Here is a 21,079-nt window from a genome sequence, read left to right on the forward strand (position 1 = left end):
GTGGTAAATCCATGACTCAGCCTTCACTTGGAAATAACTCTGACCAAGAGACAATGATTGACAGGTAAGTATCCCCACTTTAAAGAAAATATTAATAAGATGTAGCATAATGAGCCAAATTCTCTGATTACCACATGGGAAATTTGGAGCTTCTGTACTGAGATGAATGGAAGTTTTCTGGTGCCCAATTTTCTGACATCTAAGTAAACTTAGTAATTAACACTGTTTAAATAAAAATGTGAATGTATTAAGGGGAAGAGGCCTTTCTTACTATGGAGCTAGGACTAGGCTCCCTTGCCTTCCAGCAGAGCAGAAATAGATCCATCAGACTGTAGAAAACCACTCAGTGTGGGAATTTCCATTTCACAAAGTATATGAAGAGTTCTGAAGCTTTCTAGAGAAAAATGCTGTATTACCCAGAAAGCTACTTTAGTAGTGTAAGTGAGTAATGTCCAGGATAAATGAAGTGGTTGTTCTTCCAGAAGAAATACAAGTAAGGTCTTGTTCCTTCTCTCCTGCCAGGGAATGTTATGGCCCAGCTGTATCCCAACAGCTCACAGGGAGGAATGAGATGTCAGAAATTTGTCTGATCAAGTGCTGTATCCTGCTTATCCATTTGCATAGGAGACAACACAGCTGAGCTAAGCTGCCTGTAAAGCACCTCTGTTAAGAGTGATTTGGGTAGCCTAATGATCTTACATTTAAATGCGACTTATGTCCGCTACTAATTTTATTCCATTTGAAGCAAGGATATTTATGCAAAATGACTTAGAACTTAATGATCTAGCTTGTCTGACACAGCAAATTTCAGATGCAGATGGAATGGAAATTTCAGCAGTGTTTTGTGGATCCTTTGGAGGACTGCAGGGACAGCTTGTAGCCTTCCCCAATGACCCTGCTCTTCCCCTTCCTTGCTCATCATCTGTGAGGGAGAAACAGAAAGTCAGTGTTTACCCCACATCCCAGAGTAATCCACAGAGGACTGTCCTTGTTCTCACTTCAGTGGCTTATAGTCAACTGCAGTACAAGTGCCTAAGCAAAATTTCTGATGTGTTAATCTAATCTACTGATTTGTACAAGCATTTGTTATATTAAGATGTAGGACAGGAGACAGTAATAAGAGGTCCCTAGGAATGATGGGACTCCTGCCTTTGGTTTGTGTGTAACTTTACCAGGGATGCTATGAGAAGCAGTATAGCAAGGAAAGAGACCTCTCTTATCTCAGCATGGAAGTAATTGTCCTCCATTAAGATTTGGATTAGCCTTTTGAGGTTTATATAACAAGTCTTTTAACAAACATTGCAAGGAACAATTACTGTTAAATGTTATTCAGAAGAAGATTCTGGATGAAGAATACTGCAAAAAACACATAGACTACTTCATTAGCCACTTGATGGACCTGGAAAATTCAGGTGGAACACAGCAGCCTCATGTGTGGTAATGTACTGAAAATGTGTGTGGCATTGTAAATAAAAATGAAGAAAAATATTATACAGTTCAATAGACAGTTGATTTAGATCAAATAGCCCCTATCCACCAGTTTTATGAAATGGTTTCTTGGCCTCTCCCAACCTCGTATTATTGTGTGAACTGTATCTGCCTTTTAGCCAGAGATATATCAATGGTAAATTAAGTGATTTTCTTTCAAGGACAGATGTTAAAATCAGCAGAAGTTTGATTTTAATGTTTCGGGAGGAGGCCACCTTTACTTTTTCAAAAATGCTTTCTAAAATAAGTACACGATAATTACATTTATATACATGAGGCTCAGAAGGAATGGAATTGCTGAAATTTCAGTGTTACAGTCTTCTCTCCTTCAAGCCATATGACTGAACAAAGCAAAGCCTTGTTGTTGGGGTAAGGGTACTTTATTGCAGTGTACACTGTTAAAATATTTTCTTACTTTTGTGTCATTGAGACTAAACCTGAAATACTGTATCTGAATATAGTGGAGGAAGATTGTAAAAAGTCATCTAATTGTACCCTTAGGAAGTGCTTATCATATGTTCTCTAGAAATCCAAGCTCATCATACCCCCTCATTCTGCACAGTGCTTACTCAGTCAGGTAGTGAGCACTATTTATTGAGAGTAAAAATTATAAATATGATGAAGATAATGTGTCCTCTCAATTCATCCTTCTAATAAAATTTCTGAATTACCACTTTTTGTCATCTAAGACACATTTCTTACATGTCTTCATTTGACAGTGCCATGTGCTAATTAATTATCACCTAGCATGAAAAAATTAAGGGGAAAAAATAATAAAATCATCATTACTTAATAAGATCAACTCTGGCCTGTTGTTGGATGTAGGCAGAAGATGTCTTCTCTGCAATTTATGTTCATTGCTGAATTGCCCATGTCTCATATAGTTGTTACTTTTTACTGTGGAAATAGACTCATCTGATTTCCTATCACAATCAGTATTGTTTGATTGGCTTATCTCTAAAGTCTTCTTAGTCATTATTTATGGAGTAGGATTGCACATAATCTTGGAAGTAAAACAATAATTTAAAATATATATATATATAGTAGTCTAACTGTATGTCTGTTTTGCACTAGTGGATATACCAAAATATTATGAAGATGTTATGCCTTCACTGAGTTAAAAGCAAAGTCGTTAGGACACAAAAAGGCAACCTCCAAAGAATATTAGCTAAAAACTTCCATTTCATTTAGTTTTGTTGGGTCACGAACTTGCCTGTTATGGTCAGCACAGAATTTTGTCCTTAGGCAGGTTCTAAATGAAAATGAAAAAATGAAAAAGAAAAAAGGAACAGCCAGCCAGTAGTGTGAGCAGTGCTAACAAGTAGTCAGTAGAGATGGCCACAGGCATAGTGTGGCTGATGGATTTTGTAGCGGATGAAACACTGCAAACATAAAAATATAAAAAGGGTAAGGAACTGGTATATTTAATCTTTTGCTTTAAGGAATTAAAAATCTTTTTAACAGTGAAGACATTTTCAAATATTGAAAGCCTAACATTGATATGAGATGTTGTAAAACTGGAAGAAGTTTCTGGGATTTATATTCTTTTCTGACATAAACTGCAACAGAGAAAATTGCCTTATGGAGAATGATTTCTCCTGCCTTTTTCCTATGTCAGGAAGCTGCATGCTGAGTATCTAGATTGGAAACACATCAAAATGCAGATGCTTTATTTGGTTACCTTAATAGCTTAATAGGCTTTAAGGATTATTACTCTCACAGCCTTTTTGAGCTTATAAAATCGTAATGTATTTGCTCTTAGAAATTACAATCTCAGTTCCAAGAACTTTTACTTGCATGAGCCCCCTAGCAAGTTGCCTGATATGGTGCCATTAGGGATCTGCACCATCACCATCCTGAGCTTTCAAAAATACTTTGGAAATTAATAAAGTGCAAGACAATTCAAAGGGGAGCGATTACTCTATAAAGCTATCATTTTGCACTCCCTTTGGTCCCATCCCAAAGATTTTTGGGCCACTTGTATTCATGCTGTAGCTAACCAAAAAGCAAATGGTTGCAAGTGGTTGACAGTAATTGAAACTGTATTTATGTAAAACTGTGGTTTTGGGTGACATTGGCAATGACTCCTCCTTGATAAAGAGAAGTTCTCACCTACAGCAGACACAGCAGAGGAATAAATTCACTTATAGGAGTGTTGGGCTACGAAATCTGTTGAGCTGCATTTGAATTCAAATTGCATTTGAATTGAATCTACTCAAAGACAAATCTCCCCTAGTTTGCATGGCTTTCCCAGGGATTAAGTTACAGTCCCTCTGTCTCCTGAACTGCCGGGTGCCCACCCCTTTGGGCATCACAAGATTTTCAAGATTTGTTTTTTGTTTTGCCTTGTAATCTTGAGCTTTTCATATTTAACCTACTCTCCTTGACCATTAAGCTGACATTAATGCAGTTTTTGTACTGCCATCCATGGTCCAAAATTGATGCTGGTGGGAGTTTTGCAGTATGACTACATCTCTGGCTGCAGCTGCTATAGCTATAGCCCTGAAAACATCTGTGGGGTCGCTTGAAAAGATGTAATGAAGAGTTACTTATAAAAACTATACGCAGCATAATGATTCCTCAGTGTCCAGCACTTTCCAGTTGACAGGCTGCATTGCTATTTTTAACACTGATGACCTTCATTTAGATATTTCTATAGGCTTTTCCTCCAGATGTTTCTTGCCTTCTGTGGTGTACTTCAGGGGAGAGACAATGACCAACTGCTGTGAGCTTTTCTGACTCAAGTAGCATAAATGTGTACATTTGGAGTGATCAGACAGGAGTCATAATTGCATCTCACCATGACACTTACTCAAAACTGAGCCTGTTTCAGCTGTGGCAGATGAATTCACTGCTATCAGAAGTTTTTTGAGTAGTTCTGTTGATCTCTTGCAGGGAAGTGAGATTTGCACTGCGTGTCTGTTTCTGGTCTGGAAACAGAAGCTCCATCAGATACTTCTGACCACAGCAAAGGTCATATATAACTTTTAGTCCCCAGGTCACTGACAGACCTTACAGAAAAATTGGCAGTTTTAAAGGAAAATGCAAGACAAGTGAATATGTTAGTGGTATAGACCTTATCAAAAGGGAAAAAAAATAATTAGAAAGCAAGACTGATTCAGAAATTGTTGAGAGAAAAAAAAAAACACATTAAACCATCAAATGGTCCTTCTAAGACCATTAGTCTGAAGACTAGACCGGAATCAGACTAAGAATCCTGTATTAAGTCTTTTCTGCAGGAGTTTCTGAAACCTTGTCCATTAAGTGTGTGGAATGAGTTTATTCCTGTTAAACATCCCAAATCTGTAATTATTCTTAAAGATCTTGGAAAAGCTATAGGAGAGGTCAATTTTCTGTTCATTTGCATGAGTCCCCTCTACTCAAAAGGTGAAGTTTCACTACAAACAAATGAATCAGCAGCTATCAGGAGGCCGATAGCTTCTATCTTTGATTCTGTTAAGAAACTGCCGATCTTGATGCAGTCATTGCTGAAAATTTTTGCTGATACCTTGCAGAAGATAGATACAATAATATGAGAATAATATGTATGAGAAGAAGGTTTGCTTCATACTGTGTGCTGGACTGCATGTGACCACATTGCCACTGTCAGCCTTCTAAATCTGAAATGAAAGTTGCTTGCTTTAAGCCTTGTGAATGGCTTATATGAGTCTGTGTTTAGCAGGTTGTCTTTGTAAGGACAGAGCAGCAAAAAGAAATTTATAAATGAAACTGAGATTCATCATCATGGCTTAGTTTTCCACTGAAATTAGAATTTGTAAGTACTATAGGCATTAGTTTGCATGAGTGAAAAATTAGGCAAATGCAGAGGATATAAATGGCATAGCAAATGAAATACTTTTTGTCATCAGCAAAAAGCAACTTGTAGAATATAGATCTCCAAGCCAGATTTGTCTTCAACTAATGAAAGAAGAAGGCATGTGAATAAAGAAAAAAACAATGCATTTTTCAAAAGAAGTCAGGTACACAGACATCACAATAAACTCTGAGGTCCTAAAGGGTAGAAAATGAAGTGCAGATATTATTCAAGTTCTTCTCTTATTTTACTAGTTTGCACTTTAAGAGATAAAATGCAGGAAATAATTTTAAAAGTAGTGCTCAAATTCCAAGTAAGAGGAATGAAAAGCAAATCTAGATTTACATCAAGTCTTGAAATCACTGTTTCAATGCAATAGCAAGCACAGCATTATTATAGGAAATTCCTAGTAGAGTGATGATGGTGAAGAAGTTTTTCTTTCTGAGTAAATTTTATGTAAGTAGAATCCAAATTACCACATTGGACTTTCACAACTCTGTGTAGAACCTGACTTCTTGTTGCAACAGTTGTGATGCAAGTGATTGGCTTTTGGTTTTCTGGGACATTGCAACTTACAGTTCTTTGTTGTTGTAAATTATTTGTCATTAGGTATGGGAGATGCACTTTTGCTGGGTATTCTTTCATTGTCCAGGAGGGCATAGTTAATTTGCTCCACAAATATTTCACGATCACTATGATCTTTATTAAAAAAATATATATTCTTAGATGTCAGGATTAATTTTCCATGTCAAGTCATAATTGAAATGATTTAACCAACAGGTATACATTTATTTGGAAGATTTCTGTCCCATGTTTTCAAGAGAAAAATATAAATTCAGTGCCTTACCCCCAAAAAATCAGTGTTTAGAATTCAGTCTGCCCCTGGATCTATCCATGGCTGCTTCTCAGACAGAAAGTACAGGCTTTGTAAAACAAATTTTCAGGCTGTCAGTGTGTGTCCTTATTTAGTGGCATAATAGATGAGAGAAAAGCAACTCTGATAGTGTGGGTATCACAGAAATTTGTGGCTATCAGAAATTTGAACCTTCTGTGCTTTGACAGCATTTTTGTCTTTTTTAGTATTATCTCTTGACTTGTTTTCATTCAAGATACCTCTTTGTTCTCTGTGGTCTAAACTAAAGGGCAATCCTTTTCTGTATTAATGCATTTGGAAATAAGGCTTGTACAGGTGTGTTAACTATTTCCATCAGAGGAATGTACATATGTATCTTCCACAGAACGAGTAAGAGTCTGCAAAGCTTTTTTTTTCAGATGCTGTGCACAGCTGTGATGGCTAAGGTCTTTGGTGAAATCACCAGTCTGTCCCCACACAAATCTGTACTTTGCTATTCTCCAGCTGTGCCTAGAAAATAGGTGGGCATTGGCAATGCTCTGATAGATTGTCTTCGCTCAACAAAATCTCCTGTCACCTGGATCACTTCTGCAGCCCTTGTTTCAGACGGCACTATTAATCCAGTAGACAGGAGCCACTCTTGTTTATTCCCCACCTGACCAAGCTTTCAGCTAGCAACGAGGCATGAAAGACTTTCCGTCCTGTTACAGTTGCTCGTTTGTCATCATTCAGCAAGCTCCATGGGTTCTTGATAGCGCTGTCCTCAGTGGCTCTGAACCTGGTGAGGTGAAAGCAGAGGGTGGCATAGACACGGTGTGACTGCTCTGGGTGCTGCCAGGCAGTCCCTTGCCTGCCAGAAGCAGTGGCACAACTTAGCATAATGTGTCATAGCATTAAGAAAGCTATTTCTAAACCTTTGTGGGCTGTTGGTTTGTTTTGTTTGTTGATTGTTGGGGTTTTTTTCAGTGACTACTGCTGTGGGAGCTGACCAACACAGGTGGGAGACATGGTACTTAAATGCCTTTTCTAAAGATATGCTGGCTATCGGTATTGTTAGAGCTGTTGAACTCTCCAGATCCCCAGCCCAGCCTGATCTTACTTATCAGCATAAGCATATGGATCTAGAGACAACAATCTTTCCAGTGGTGTGTGGCAGCGATATGGGACTTTAAAATAAGCCAAGGTCTCAAAAGTTTTGCACCTGACTATGTGCTGGCTGAGTCTCCAGGCTGAGCTGGCGAAGTCCTAGCACCCCACAGGGTGAAGGAAGAACCTGACTGTCTGACTACAAAAGTCCTTACCAGGGAAGGTCGAGGAGACTGTGTGAAACAGGAGCACCTCCTAAGGATAAACTTTGATAAAATCTCATTTTAATAAGCATACAGTGATGTCCAGAGTGAGAGAGACTTCTTATTTAGTAGCATGTGATACCAAGTGCTTTTGTAATTCTTACAGATGCATATGCAGGGTAAACAATCAGCCAGTAGACCCCAAAGATAGAAAATATTCATATTGCAAAATGCATCTTCTATTTTCATTGTATTTTGCCCTATATGAAGCAAATTATGAGACTGACAACTTGCTTCAGTGTTCTATGAAATAAAAATCACCTCTGTTGCTGCGTGCATTTAGTTTTATGCTAATTCCATGGAATAATATGCAGTGATGTGAAATCAGACTTTGAGCTATTTCTTTTCTGTTCTTTAGATCTGCTGGAGGTTTTCCATGCCAGTGTCCCCTGCAGATGCTATATATTTATTTATATAAAGAGTGTGGCTTTACCTGACCTTAATTTTTGTCATGTAAATCTCTATAAAAAGGGTTTTATAGTTCAAATTTAAATGGAGTATTGAAAAACGTGAGTGGTTTGAGAGATTTCTATGTTTGTATGTAATGGAGTCCAGTTTAGAAATAAAACAGTTAACATGAACTGGAAAATTGTTTCAGTCACGACAAAACAAAAATGTGTACGTTCATAAGAATGGGAATTTTCTATAAAACCAAAAATCAGTTTATGGATTACTTCCAGGTAGCTTAAGACTGCAAAGCACATAAAGATTTCTGGCCTACGTTACTGAACAGTTTTATTTCTCTGACTAATTCTGTTGTATTTAAGTTTTATTATAGGGAACTAGGTTGTTCCCTCTTGGAACAACAAGATCTTTGTAGCTCTGAAAGTGGGTGCATTACCTAAAAACAGGGATTTACTGTGTTTACTGCTCAGAATGTAGCCACAGGAACTTTGTAACTTGGCTATTAAACAATCAGCAAGTATTTATACCAAAGCAGAATGTATTCTTCTATGTTTTAAGGTAATTCACACCCAATGCAGTGCTTTATGAGAGCCTGGCATTGCTATACAAGTCCAGGTTTTGGGTGTTTTTTTGTTTTTGTCTTCATATCCCTTCTGTCATGGTGACTTCACTTGATGGAAGGGCTGACTTTTTGTTAAAGGCTTCTCCTCATCCTTTTCTTTCATACACCAAAGAAAGCCTGAGTGGAGCAGTAGCTGGGTGGAAGCCTGCACAGTATTGAAACCAGTGGGTTCTTCTTGTTAAATGCAGATAGTTATGGTCACACTTCTTAATGAAAGCAGATAGATGAAACTGTAGGAGCATGCTGGGCCCCAGGAAAAAGGTCTTCATGGTGGGCTGAGTTTCTGTGAGCATTTTGTGCTATGCCTGCCAAGGAAATAGGAGGAAAAATGCATCAGAAAAGTCCGAGACATGATGAAAGAAGAACAGGCTGTAGGAGAAAAATCATAAAAGGAAAGGATTGAGGCAGAATGATCATTTGGGGAGCAACTGTTGGGTGAAAGGAGACTTACAGCTGGGGCTAATGCTGTCATTTCCTGGTTGAGACTACTGCAGTGCTTAAGAAACCAGACTTTTTCAGTAGTGGAATGGTTTTACATAAAAGATAAGGTTACTTTTTCTGATAAAAGACCTTGCAGATTTTGATTTTGGCGGGTGTCCAAAATAACAAATCTCAGCAGCAGTGTCTAAGAAATCTCATGATTTGTAGTGAAGCTTGCTTGGCAGCTTGGAAATAAAGAAATGCTTTTTCTGGTGCTGTAAATAGGAAACAGAGGTGGAAAGCAGCTACAAGCCTGAGTTGGGTCTGCTAGCTGCCTAGGCTACCACCCTCATGACTTCACCATAAACACTCTCATGCTTTCCTGTAGTCCTGCCCTTATGTCTAAAGAACTACTGCCTGCTGTATCTTACACCCTTGCCAGGTTTAAGACAAACCATTTGATGGCATTTACATGTTTCAGGTGATTAGGAAGACCTAGGAGATACCCCTTTGTCACTAACCCTACTGATGAAAATAGCTGAAAATGGTTATTTGAAGGATAAATATGGAGATGGCATTCGATGTCAGTTTCGAGGACAGTGAGACTGAAGTAATCTATTCAAATATGCAAAATTAAGGTGTTTGGTTTTAGTAGTATTTTGTATTGCCTCAGACTTGATGTCTAGGTTCCCATTTTAAAACTGAAAAAGTGTAATGTAATTCAGTTAATGGGTGAATAAAATCATAAAGACAACTTTTCACTAGCTTTCCTTTTCATTGTGCTGAAGACCTGACATTCTATTGGACTTAAAAAGTACAAGTGTTTTGTGTGCTTTGATTGCATTGATTATCATGTAATCTTGTACACCCATAGTCTCAGACCTGTTAAAGAAATAAATCATCTCAAAATAAAAGGTAAAATTTTGATCTTCTATCATTAGAAGATATAATTTTGATCATAGAAGATCTATGTTCTTCTTAGGTAAGAATATTGCAAGAGGTACATTTTGTTCTTTCATTTATAGCTCTTGGAGGTTCTGCTTTTAGAGTTTTGCTTTGTATCTTATTGCTATGAACAGGTATGCTGTGGTCAGTAGAAAATGCAAACCACAAAGAGCACATTTACTTGCTGAAGAGAACAGAGTCGTATCCTGTACCCTACCCCTAGAGCAACCAGAATTCTTAATCACAACAAATTTTTTGACTACTAGTGTCTCTGTTCCTATTTACAGATTGGGAAATAGAGGAACAGAAGTTATTTGCTAGATTTTTAATTCTCCCAATGAACAAGCATTTTAAGTTTTGAAGCTAAGTTTGAAACATTTGTACCTTATGCGTCATCCTAACCAGTTTTGTGCTAGTTTCCTTTTTCCCTGCTCCCTCTTCTTTAAAATATGTGAGGTACACCAATTTAAAAGTTATTAGTGTTTAATGGAGAAGGTGGTCCCCCAAGGTAGCTACAGTATGCCAAGCGTTTCCCTTTGTTTTGTTTAAGGGTCAGCATTTTATTCAGTCCCCTTCTGATTAGCAATCCTCAACTAGCTTTCTCAAAATCATTCATTATTTTATATTCCCCTTTCACATTTTGTAACATTCTTCCTGCAGTCACTATCCTGAGAGCTAGATCATCTGGCATGAATTCCTGCCAGCTGACAATAAAGTTGGCAGATATTCTGGTAACAAAAGTCACCTGAAGGGGAAAGGCAGATGGGAAATAATACAAAGAAGTGAGCAGAGCTTGCTGGAACAGGGTCCTGACCAGAGCAGTTGAGGATGCACTGATTCAGCATTTCCCATATACCCATACACGGCTGGGTTCTTCTGTGGCCGCAGCTGTGTGCGGCCAAGTCCTTCAGGATCTCCAGGGTGTTTGTTGGAGGAGGAAAAGCAGCAAAACTGCAGCCTTTTCACCTTTGAGATGAATCCTCTGCAATGCACAGATAACTTGCTGCAATGAGATTTATTGGGTAGTTGCAAATCAGCATAGCATCAGCAAACACTAAGATTTGTCCAACATTTTCCTCCAGAAAATTATTGCTACTATCTTTAAGGTAAACTCTAAAACCTCAATATTCTGCAGCAGATCCTTTGTGTATTTAGGTAAGCAGAAATCCTAGGAAATCCTTTTTTGTGCTGGCTTCTTTGTAAGTTGTTCAGGCTTGATTGGGTAGTAAGAAATGTAAGAGTAGGCATCTCCTGTCAGTAGTCTCCAAGGTACAGTTGGAGTTCAGCTGAAAACATTTCCAGACACTTGCCCAGAATTTGCAGTTTGTTTCTGATTTTAATTCAGACATGTTTTAAATTTTGAGATCTTGATCTTGGAAGCCTCACTAATTCTTTCGCATGTGATATTACTGATGAAGTGGCAGCTATTAAGCACTTTGAATCCACATATTTTAAAGTTAACCACATAAATCCATACTGAAGTATGGACTTAAAAGTGTTACTTTTAAACAAATGTCTTCTGGGCTTAAGTACCTAATGACTGCTCTGGATACCAAAATAGAGGGTTTAGGCTAGGTTTTTTTCAAGATATTCTTTTGTCCCACTCAAATTTACATAGACATACAGAGCTATGGTGCTAGTTTATATAACTTAAAAAATAGCAAAAGCTGACTTCATTGGCAAGTCTTGAAATTAGGATAAGAGGACAACTTAAAACTGCATAATTACTTCTGACACTAAGGTGATTAAAAACTCATCAGGTCTTAAAGCCTGAGCTATGACATTGCCAACCTAAGCCAAAGATACCTGACTTTAAGCAAGTTCAGAGAAGGTAAGAGACATGGGGGTGGACTCTGCCTTTCTTGTACATGTTGAGTAACTAACCATCACGTACTTGATCTTACAGTCCTATTTCCTATAATAGTATGCATCTGGAAATAAATCAGTTATCCTCATATTATCATGCAATTTAGCACCTGACACCTTAACCATCCATTTGTCACTGCTTGAATCATCTAGGCTGCATCTCTTCTGAACAGCTATGAGGATGCGAATGCACATTGGGTAATTGCATGACCAGACTGGCAGAAAAGAAGCATCAGATCTAAATTAACAAAGTCATTCAGCTTTGCACAGCGCTACAACTTTCACAGTAGGTGCCTGTAAGAATGCAGCCAGGTATACGGAATTGCTGGACCAGCACAGTGTCTTTGAAAGTTTCAACTTACTTTATCAAATTCTTCATTTTGATGAGTAAAACAAGCTTATAACCTCAGTTTAATTTTGGAAATGGTTCTTGCGAATCATATCCATTTTCTTCAATGATACAGAAGTCTGCTTCTTCAGATAGAACTTCCTGATTTACTTTACTTTTAGGGAAACAAAAGGTGAAAGAAAGGAAGAAGGCAGTGTAGCTTTTTTTAGTGTTTTTTCCTGCAGTGTTCTTTAAAAATCTTTCCCCTCCTCTGTTTTAAATTAGGTACAAGGCTCTTGCGTATAGTTTTTATAAGTAACTCTTCATTACATCTTTTCAAGCGACCCCACAGATGTTTTCAGGGCTATAGCTATAGCAGCTGCAGCCAGAGATGTAGTCATACTGCAAAACTCCCACCAGCATCAATTTTGGACCATGGATGGCAGTACAAAAACTGCATTAATGTCAGCTTAATGGTCAAGGAGAGTAGGTTAAATATGAAAAGCTCAAGATTACAAGGCAAAACAAAAAACAAATCTTGAAAATCTTGTGATGCCCAAAGGGGTGGGCACCCAGCAGTCAGGATTCAGTCAGGATTCTGATCCACAGTCAGGATTCAGGTAACGATCAACTGAGTTGTAATATATAAGTTAAAATTCTTACCATCAATTTATGGATCCAGTTTAAATGTATAAATATTCCCCTGCAGCCGCTTGCACCCTTTCTCACTAATGAATCTAGGGAGTGAGGTAATGAGATGCATCACCTTCAGTAAGCCAGCTATTCTGCCCACATTGCAGCACCTTCCATAGAGCTCAACGGTGATGTTCAACTTTTATTTCCATGGATATTGGGAAGAATTTTCATTTAAGTATATTGAGATTACTAGGATTTGCACTTTTTCAGCTTTCTGCCAATCATAGGAAGCCTACCCAACAAGAAGACAAGGTTTATACATGGGATTGATTTGGGATGTTCACAGAAAGGATGACTAAGTGGTCTAATTTGGTAAAATCCAAAAATGGACGTATTCAGAGAATTAGGTAAAATAATACCTTAATTCCTTTTTTTGTTCCGTCACTGAGCTCTTTAGGTTTATTTCTGAAATCTGTCTGGCTGAGTTTATTGCTTTGGATTTGAGTTAAGGATTAATCTAACTCATCATATACTTTCAAATAAAAGCTGAACATTTCTGTTCCAAGCACATTACTAGGCTCCTTAGTATACTGATTTTTAGAAATTATTTAGACCTTCTTGAGTTAACCAGATAGACTTCAGTGGCTGCCTTTGAAATGCATCTCATTTTCTTGCAGTTCAGCAGAACAAAAAACCCACAGACCTTAAGTGTCTTGCAAAGATTAGAGAGCCCTGTGCATCAAGAACATTATCTCCTGTAATTTAATGCAAGACAGACACGAAGTGAACACGCTGATACGTACAAAGTTGCCAAGTCCAGATGCTGCTTTTGTAAAAAGGTGTAAAGAGAGAACAGCAGAAGTACTTCACTATAAAGCACCTTGAGAAAATTTATCAAAACCCTGTCCAGACTCATATTTTACAATAGTTACAGATGCCATATTGCATTCAGCACCACGGTGCCAACCAAACATCATGAACTTTCATCATTCCCATCGAAGCTGATTAAAAAAGAAAGACAGGGTTTTCCTTATTATAGTTGGAAAAAAATTAGCAAGTAGGAAAGAAATGTGAATTTTCCCCCCAAAATTAATTAATTGTCTCATGTTTATTTTTTATATATATATAATTTCGATTAAAACATTATCAGGGATTGTATGCCAGATAATTTTGAAGATAAGTATACTGGAACGCATCACTTTCATTTTGCAGAACAATAATAGGTTAATGTTTCTAAAGGAGTTATGGCATATAGTTGCAAAATGCAAGATTTTTACTAGTAATTCCTTCAGAAATATATGGAACGCACAGGTAACGTGGAATTTCCATTGGTTTCTGATTCTGAGGAAACTAATAGGAAAGAGTTGCCATGATTTAAGACCAAACTTATAATTGCAGAAAATGCATCTTTTTTTACTAAGAGATCATTACTGGGTGTTTCAAAATACAAAGCATTCATTCTCACTGCAAATATAGACAGCCATTTTAATCTTGGATCAGCTTTTAAGTGTTGTCTTTAAAATAAAAGTGTTTAAAATATCTGAATACTAATTGTTTCTACAAGGAAAAAATTATACTTCAGAATGCTTTTCCATGCAATGTGTGATGGCCATATTACACAGCAATGAAAATGTAAATATAAAATTCACTTTAACCAGCAAGAACATAGTTTCATTTACAATCACAGTGGGGACAAAATTCCATCAAATACATAGTGTAAGCAGCAACACCACAACTGAATTTTTCAAGGCCATTTTTTAAAACTTTATTTTAAGGTGTTACAGTTAATCCAGGAGATGATAAGTATATTATAAGTATTTAGTGTCATCAAAATGTCAAACCTGTGTTTATATTCCTGATTTTACAACTACGGAGGCATTTCTGCTTTAAAATTCTATTTATATTCCTGACTCAAATGTTTCTTCTAGAATGTAATTTGGCTGGCAGATTAAGCACAGAAAGAATTGCGTTACCAATGATGTGTGAAAAAAACAATTAAAAAAATCTATTTCACTGTGTTGTGTTCCATTCTGTAGAGACAAAGAATTGCATTATTTCAGATGTTATTTTGCCTTTTATTTCCTTAACACATATGCAAAATGCATTTCACAATTCTGTCTTTGTAACATGATTACCCTCTACAAATTAAATTATGTGGCACATATTATTGTCTGGTTGCTTTTATGTATTCACACATCATCATCCCATCCCCTTTCAAGTAAATCACAGTATTTATTTGACATCTTCAATTGGGTCAGGTTGCTTAAGGCCCCATGCAACCTGACTTTGAGTGTTTCCAGGGGTGAGGCATCTACCACCTTTCTGGACAACCTGTTCTGGTGTTTCATCACACACACTGTAAAGCATTTCTTTCTAATATCTACTCTAAATCTACCCACTTTCAGTTTGAAACCATTACCCCTTTTTCTATCACTATTGGCCCTACTAAAAAATTTCTCTCCATCTTTCTTATAGGCCCCTTTAAACTAATGGAAGGATTCAATAAGGTTTCCCTGCAGTCATCTCTTCTCCAGGCTGAATAAGCCAAACTCTCTCGGTCTTTCTTCGTAGGAAAGGTGTTCCACCACTCTGATAATTTTTTTTGCCCTCCTCTGGACCTAATCCATCAGTTCCATGTCTTCTTTGTGCTCACAACTCTCCTATCTTCAAAAGTTTGAAGCCCTAAATAATAATATTTTTAAGCTTTTCTTGAAATTCCAGTCTTGAACAGTCATCCACATCTCACAAACTACTTTTTGCCACTATTGCCACTGATCTTTAGGTCTTGACTGCCCCAAATCACTTCTTTACAGACAGGAATTTTTCCTGGCTTGTTCTTTTTACGTTTTTGAAGATTCTGTCACAAGATAAACTTACCACCCATGAATGTCCCTTGAACTATGCACAAATTTAGCGTGGATTTTCCAGTGTAGGTGTGGATTTTTATCTGAAAGAGCATGTGTATGTATCCTATATATATTTATATATACTCACAATATGCAAAAAATTTCCAAGATGCATCATTATTTTATTGACATCATACAACATAGATATTGTATTTTCTTTTTTTCTCATTTCTTTCTAAATCATTAAAAGTTCTTTCTCTAATGGTTGTCTGCAGTGTAGAATTTTCAGGTGTAGAATTTTTTTCTAAATATTTCTCAAACAAGGGCAGTCTAATTTCAGAGGTGACAGGTAGTTGTTTTATCAAAACAAAGATTTTATTTTCTTCCCCTCCTTATCTATTTTTCCAGCTAACAGTAACAGTTGGGGAGGGGGCAAAGTACACTTTTGACAAAGGCTTCAGTTCTGGTTATTCTTTTAATTATTACAGAACAGAAAAGAACTGCTTTGTTGTCAGTGTTATCTCAAAACTGCTTGCCTTCCACTGAACCTTCAAGCTTAATTCACTAACACAAAAGGCATATCATAAAAGTTAATGCTCATGTGTATCCAAAAACTGGGTTTCATTCCACTGGAGAGATTCATTATGGAACAGTTGAAACATAATTTGTTTTGTCTGTAGTGCACCAAACAGGAGTGTTCAGATGGTGGAAATTATTTATATGCCAGCCTGTGGAGAAAGGGTTGTGGTCAAATACAAATGAATATGAGACAGCTGAAGTTTGCACTATTTTAATTACCAGAGTTACTAGAGTTTCATGTTTTGTGTCTGCTGGTGTTAGCCTCCCTTCCTCAGCATAAGCAGAATGACTAGAAAAATAACACAACTCTACCACGTAATTTTTAGGGTGTCATAAAGTCCCAGAATAGTTTGGGTTGGAAGAGACCTCTAAAGGTCATGTCATGGAAACATATTCCACAACAAAAGTTCTGGATTTCTGTGTAACACAAGTGTTAAATCTATTAGAGAAACAAGAAAAACTCAGGGCTACAAATCAGATGCAAAATTTTTCGCTTGCTTGTTTTCAGTGCAAATTCTTTCATACCTCAGAACTGTCTTCTGGTGATGTGCTCTGCTTCTGTTGTCCTAGGGATAGAACATAGGAATCATTAACTATTTCCAGGGTACATCAACTTATTTGACAACATTAATTACCTTTAAAATCTATCCAGAGCCTCACTTCCCTTCATGGCAGAGCAGTATGTGCCATGTTGCCTGCCCTTGACCAAAGCTGCCAGTCTGGGCTAAATGGCAACTTGCTGGGAGTGGTTAAACTGAAATAACATTTTTTTAATATATCTTTGAATAGTCCCTTCCTGCAAAATACCAGTGTATTCTTACTCCTCTTTAGGCTTTCCATGGAATAGCTGGTGAATACTGAGCTTTTTACTGCTCTTAGTTTTTCAGTCCTCACTCTTACAAACTGGTTGATGTACAGGATTTATTCTCTGCATAATTTGTACACAGTGAACATCTTGATCTGCAGCCCATCTGCTGTGTGCCAGGCCATGAACTGACAACAGTTTCTCTCAAACTGACAAGAGTAAAAAGACTCCTGCAACATTGCAGTATGAATTTACCCAGATTTACTTGATCACGAGGATGCTTTAATTCAAGTGGTTAAAAAAACTAACACAATGGCATTCATAGGATCAGACATCTGTTCTGATTTACTGCCTTTCTGTTCTGTGAGTGCTTCATCTGACACTTCTTTTTTTCTTTTTCTTGTCCGTGCAGTCACCTAATGCTGGCGACAAGGATGACCAAACACTGACGGTAGGCAGCAATTAGTGTGTGTCTGAACACTTATTTCTGAGGATGGTAGTGAGACAAGCTTTATTTTGGTTTGACACACATCAGCATTTTTCTAAATTACTGGTATTTTTCCCTGCTTCTGTGCTGCTACAGTATTTAATTAATTTCTTTCCAATGATAAAGCAGTGAATTAATTTTCTTGTTCTATCATTTTTCATTTACATTTTATATGACACTGAAGTTTAATCCATGTAACGGGTATTACTGTAAAATACCAGTTTCTTTAGGGTTGTTTTTTTTTTGGTTTGGTTTTTTTCTCTGTAGTTGGATTTCAGCATCTTGATAGTCAGCAGTCTGTGGGCTCTGATTATCCTTTTTATCAAAACAAGCAGCCATCCATCCACAACCAATCTGACCCTATGGGATATATCAAACGTGTCAATTATTGCACTATAAAATGGCATGGGGAAAAGGACTCCAGAATAAGTTTTTAATTTCTTTAAAAACATTTAAAAGATGCTTGTATGGTATCTCCACTGCTGAGGGGGCCTGCACCACCTTACTACACTGAGAATCTCCTTGTGCAATTAGTACTTAATGGATTGAACCAAAACGAGACCTACGTTTCACTCTGATTGAGCTTTAGAACTTTGCCATTTAAAAAGGGTGTTCTCTGCCCTTCTTCTCCATAATTTTGATAATCTGTATATTTGCAATAGACCAAGGCAATAAAATTAGACCTTATTTCAGGAATTTAATGGCCCTACAAACAAAAAAATTACCAATTCTTCCTGATGCAGATATGAGCTTCTTATTTTCTAAACATTTTCAAAATTTTCTTTTTCTGTGCTCTTTTTCTGAACATTCAGAGATTAGTAACTAACCTGATGATCCACCCCTCCGGAGAAATTGTCTTTACATGTGGCAATGTTTCAGGCAGTGTGTAGTTCAATACAGTCTACTGTTGATGATGGTTGAAAATGTTTCACCGTGCAGTGAGATGTGAGATTCATTCAGAGTATTTCAGACCTACCTCCACATAAAAAGCAAAAAACCTTTAATTCTTTTCCCTTATTTTTCCACCTAGACCAAGCCACGTCTGCAGCGAGGAGGAAGCTCTGCATCTCTCCATAACAGTCTCATGAGGAACAGCATCTTTCAGCTCATGATTCACACACTTGACCCACTTGCTGAAGGTATTCCTGTTAAATTTTCTTTTTTTTTCTTTTGCAAAAATAAACACTTTCCTCTTCCCTCTTCCCCATTAGACTATTTTTTGCATTTTTGTTGCTTTCATGAGTCTTTTCTGAGTCTGTCTGAATTTTCTGAGTTTTGCACTCTTATGGCATAGTACACATGATCCCACCAAGCCTTGCAACTTATGAAAAGGGCTTATTGCAATGCTAAAAATTGCAATAGTTGATGAGTATTATAATTACTGTTTAACTTCACCACTGGCTTCAGCAGCAATGTAAAAGTTACAGAAATTTTATCCTCTTGTACTTTCATAAAGGCTTTTTTTGTTTGTTTTCTTTCCTTCTTTTGGTATCAGAACATGGTGGGGGGTGGGGGGAAGAGAAAGAAAGAAATTAAAAAAAAAAGAAAGAAAGCCAGAATGGTGAATAATTTGTTGTATGGAATACACAAAAGAATAAGACTCTACTGGTTGGACTTGCTTTATCTAACAGTGTACTTGCTTTATCCAAGTGTGCTGGTTGTTTGGGTTTTTTTCTTTGAGAAATTATCACGGAGAACATGATTGGTTTGATCTCAAAAGTTGACAGAAAAAACACAGCTGCTTTGGAATTGTGGAGTGATGTCAATCTCAGCTTCTGGTATATTTAAAAAAAAATTCAGGCCAGTGCTAATTTGGTGAGTGTTTATGTCCGTAGAAATTTTCTTGCTTTAGTAATGAATGTCTTCAGAAACAGCACTTGTGAAGGAAGCACGAGGGACCAAGAGACCTACAGTATTACTGGCAGTGAGTTACTGCCACTATGCAGTGATAATAAAGTGTATGTAGCCCTTCCCTTGTGTTTAGATTTCTTTATGTTTCTCATTGCAACACTGTGCAAGGCTTTTTAAGTTGCTCTGTATCTCTTGGACAAGGTAAATCTACTTTTCTATTTCCCCCTTGCAAAGCAGCATCTGGAACTAATTTTGTCAACAAAAGGGGCATTTTAGCTTTTGCAATCTCCATACCATTATTTGTACTCTCACAATGCTTCTCTCTCTGGTTAATGCTGCTCTGGTTAATTCAGTGCCAAAATCTGTTGCCTATTAGAGTGGAGTCATCAACACAACATGCCCAATCTCTTCTCATTCAGTGCTGGAAAAGGACGTAAGAAATTTATTGCAATCATGTGTCTGGCTTCCTTTATTTGCATGACTTCAGCAGGAGAACAGGCTTTCAACCTGTTACACCCAGTGGATCTCATCTTTACCCACCTGCTAGCCAAGCATTCCATTGTACCAGAAGAAGAAAAAACTTCTAATCTGAATTTTTCATTTTTTTAATTTAAAAAATTACATTTTTTCATTGCAATGCTTTGCATTCCTCTGTGGTATCTGAAAGAGTGCTAATACAAACAATAAATAATAACAGTCGTCTGAAACAAATTTTAAAAATCATTTTTAAAAATAAAAGAAAACAGAAGCAAGTTGGGAAGAGCCTGTTAGCATAGACAGAACCTCTGTGACAGATTGAAGACTACAGGAAAGCTAGAAATGTTGGCTGGAGTTCAATTTGGACTTTGCAAAGATTCAAAAATAACATCATCTCTCAGGTATTTTTCTATTGCCCAGACTTATTTCACCTGTTTCCCAGACATAGCTCACTCAGTGTTCAGACCTTTTCTCACAGCTTTTCTCCTGTAGAAAGCTTGTGTCATGTAGGGCGGTCCAGAGCATTTCCCCTTTACTTCAGTACAGAAAAAAAAAGGGGGGGAGTTAAAATCTGAAGACCATAGTAGGAGACAAAAGCACTTGAAAATGAGGTATTACAATTAAGTTTATCAGGTAACTCAATACTGTGTCTTCATTGTGTCAGTAAAGCTCTTGAGATCAGTGCATATTGATAGATATAGCTGTAACAGTTAAAGCTTATTTAAGTTACACCAGTAAATTTTTCATCAGGCTTTCTTTTCCCATCATTCTTAAATGTTTGTTTTGGTTTCTTTTTCTCTCAAAACTCATATTTGTCCTGAAATTAATATTCTTCAAAAGAAAAGAAATATAACATTCATGTGGTTTTTAATCAGGTGCAAGGCAGTAACTACCTATACATTTCATTAACCTGACACAATGAGTTAAAATTTACAAGGGGGGAAAGAGTTCTCATGCATTTGCAGTAAATAATGTCTTTTAATGCACAACTTTAATGAAGAAATGACAAAGAAAAAACAGTAAAATAGTCTATGTATGCACACACATCCAAGTTGGTATTTATATCAAAGGAGCTAATATGTCAAATTTCCACAGTATTCACAAAATCAAAATTTTAACTATGAGAAGACAAAAGTGTCAATATAGAGGTGCAATTCATTAAATATTTTTGCATGTGAAACTCAGGGGGGTTTATTTTTAAAAATACACCCAGATGTATAGGAGAAATGAGAGAAAAAAGCAACTTCTCTATCGCACATTATTGTCATTAACCTTTTCTGAGGTACCACATCATTTGTAAGCAGTTTT

At 37.0% G+C, this 21,079-nt stretch overlaps 1 protein-coding gene across 1 annotated transcript in view; it reads left to right on the plus strand.

Annotated features, from left to right (window-relative positions):
* The window catches only part of SLC24A2 (solute carrier family 24 member 2), a 101,702-nt gene that overhangs the window by 38,482 nt on the left and 42,141 nt on the right, over positions 1 to 21,079 (plus strand). The window contains exons 3-4 of the mRNA XM_030467231.1: positions 17,369 to 17,407; positions 18,474 to 18,582. Of these exons, the coding sequence (XP_030323091.1) occupies positions 17,369 to 17,407; positions 18,474 to 18,582 (148 nt within the window). The remainder of the gene's footprint in view (positions 1 to 17,368; positions 17,408 to 18,473; positions 18,583 to 21,079) is intronic.

This window comes from Calypte anna, chromosome Z (genome assembly GCF_003957555.1).
Source record: "Calypte anna isolate BGI_N300 chromosome Z, bCalAnn1_v1.p, whole genome shotgun sequence".
Taxonomy (NCBI): domain Eukaryota; kingdom Metazoa; phylum Chordata; class Aves; order Apodiformes; family Trochilidae; genus Calypte; species Calypte anna.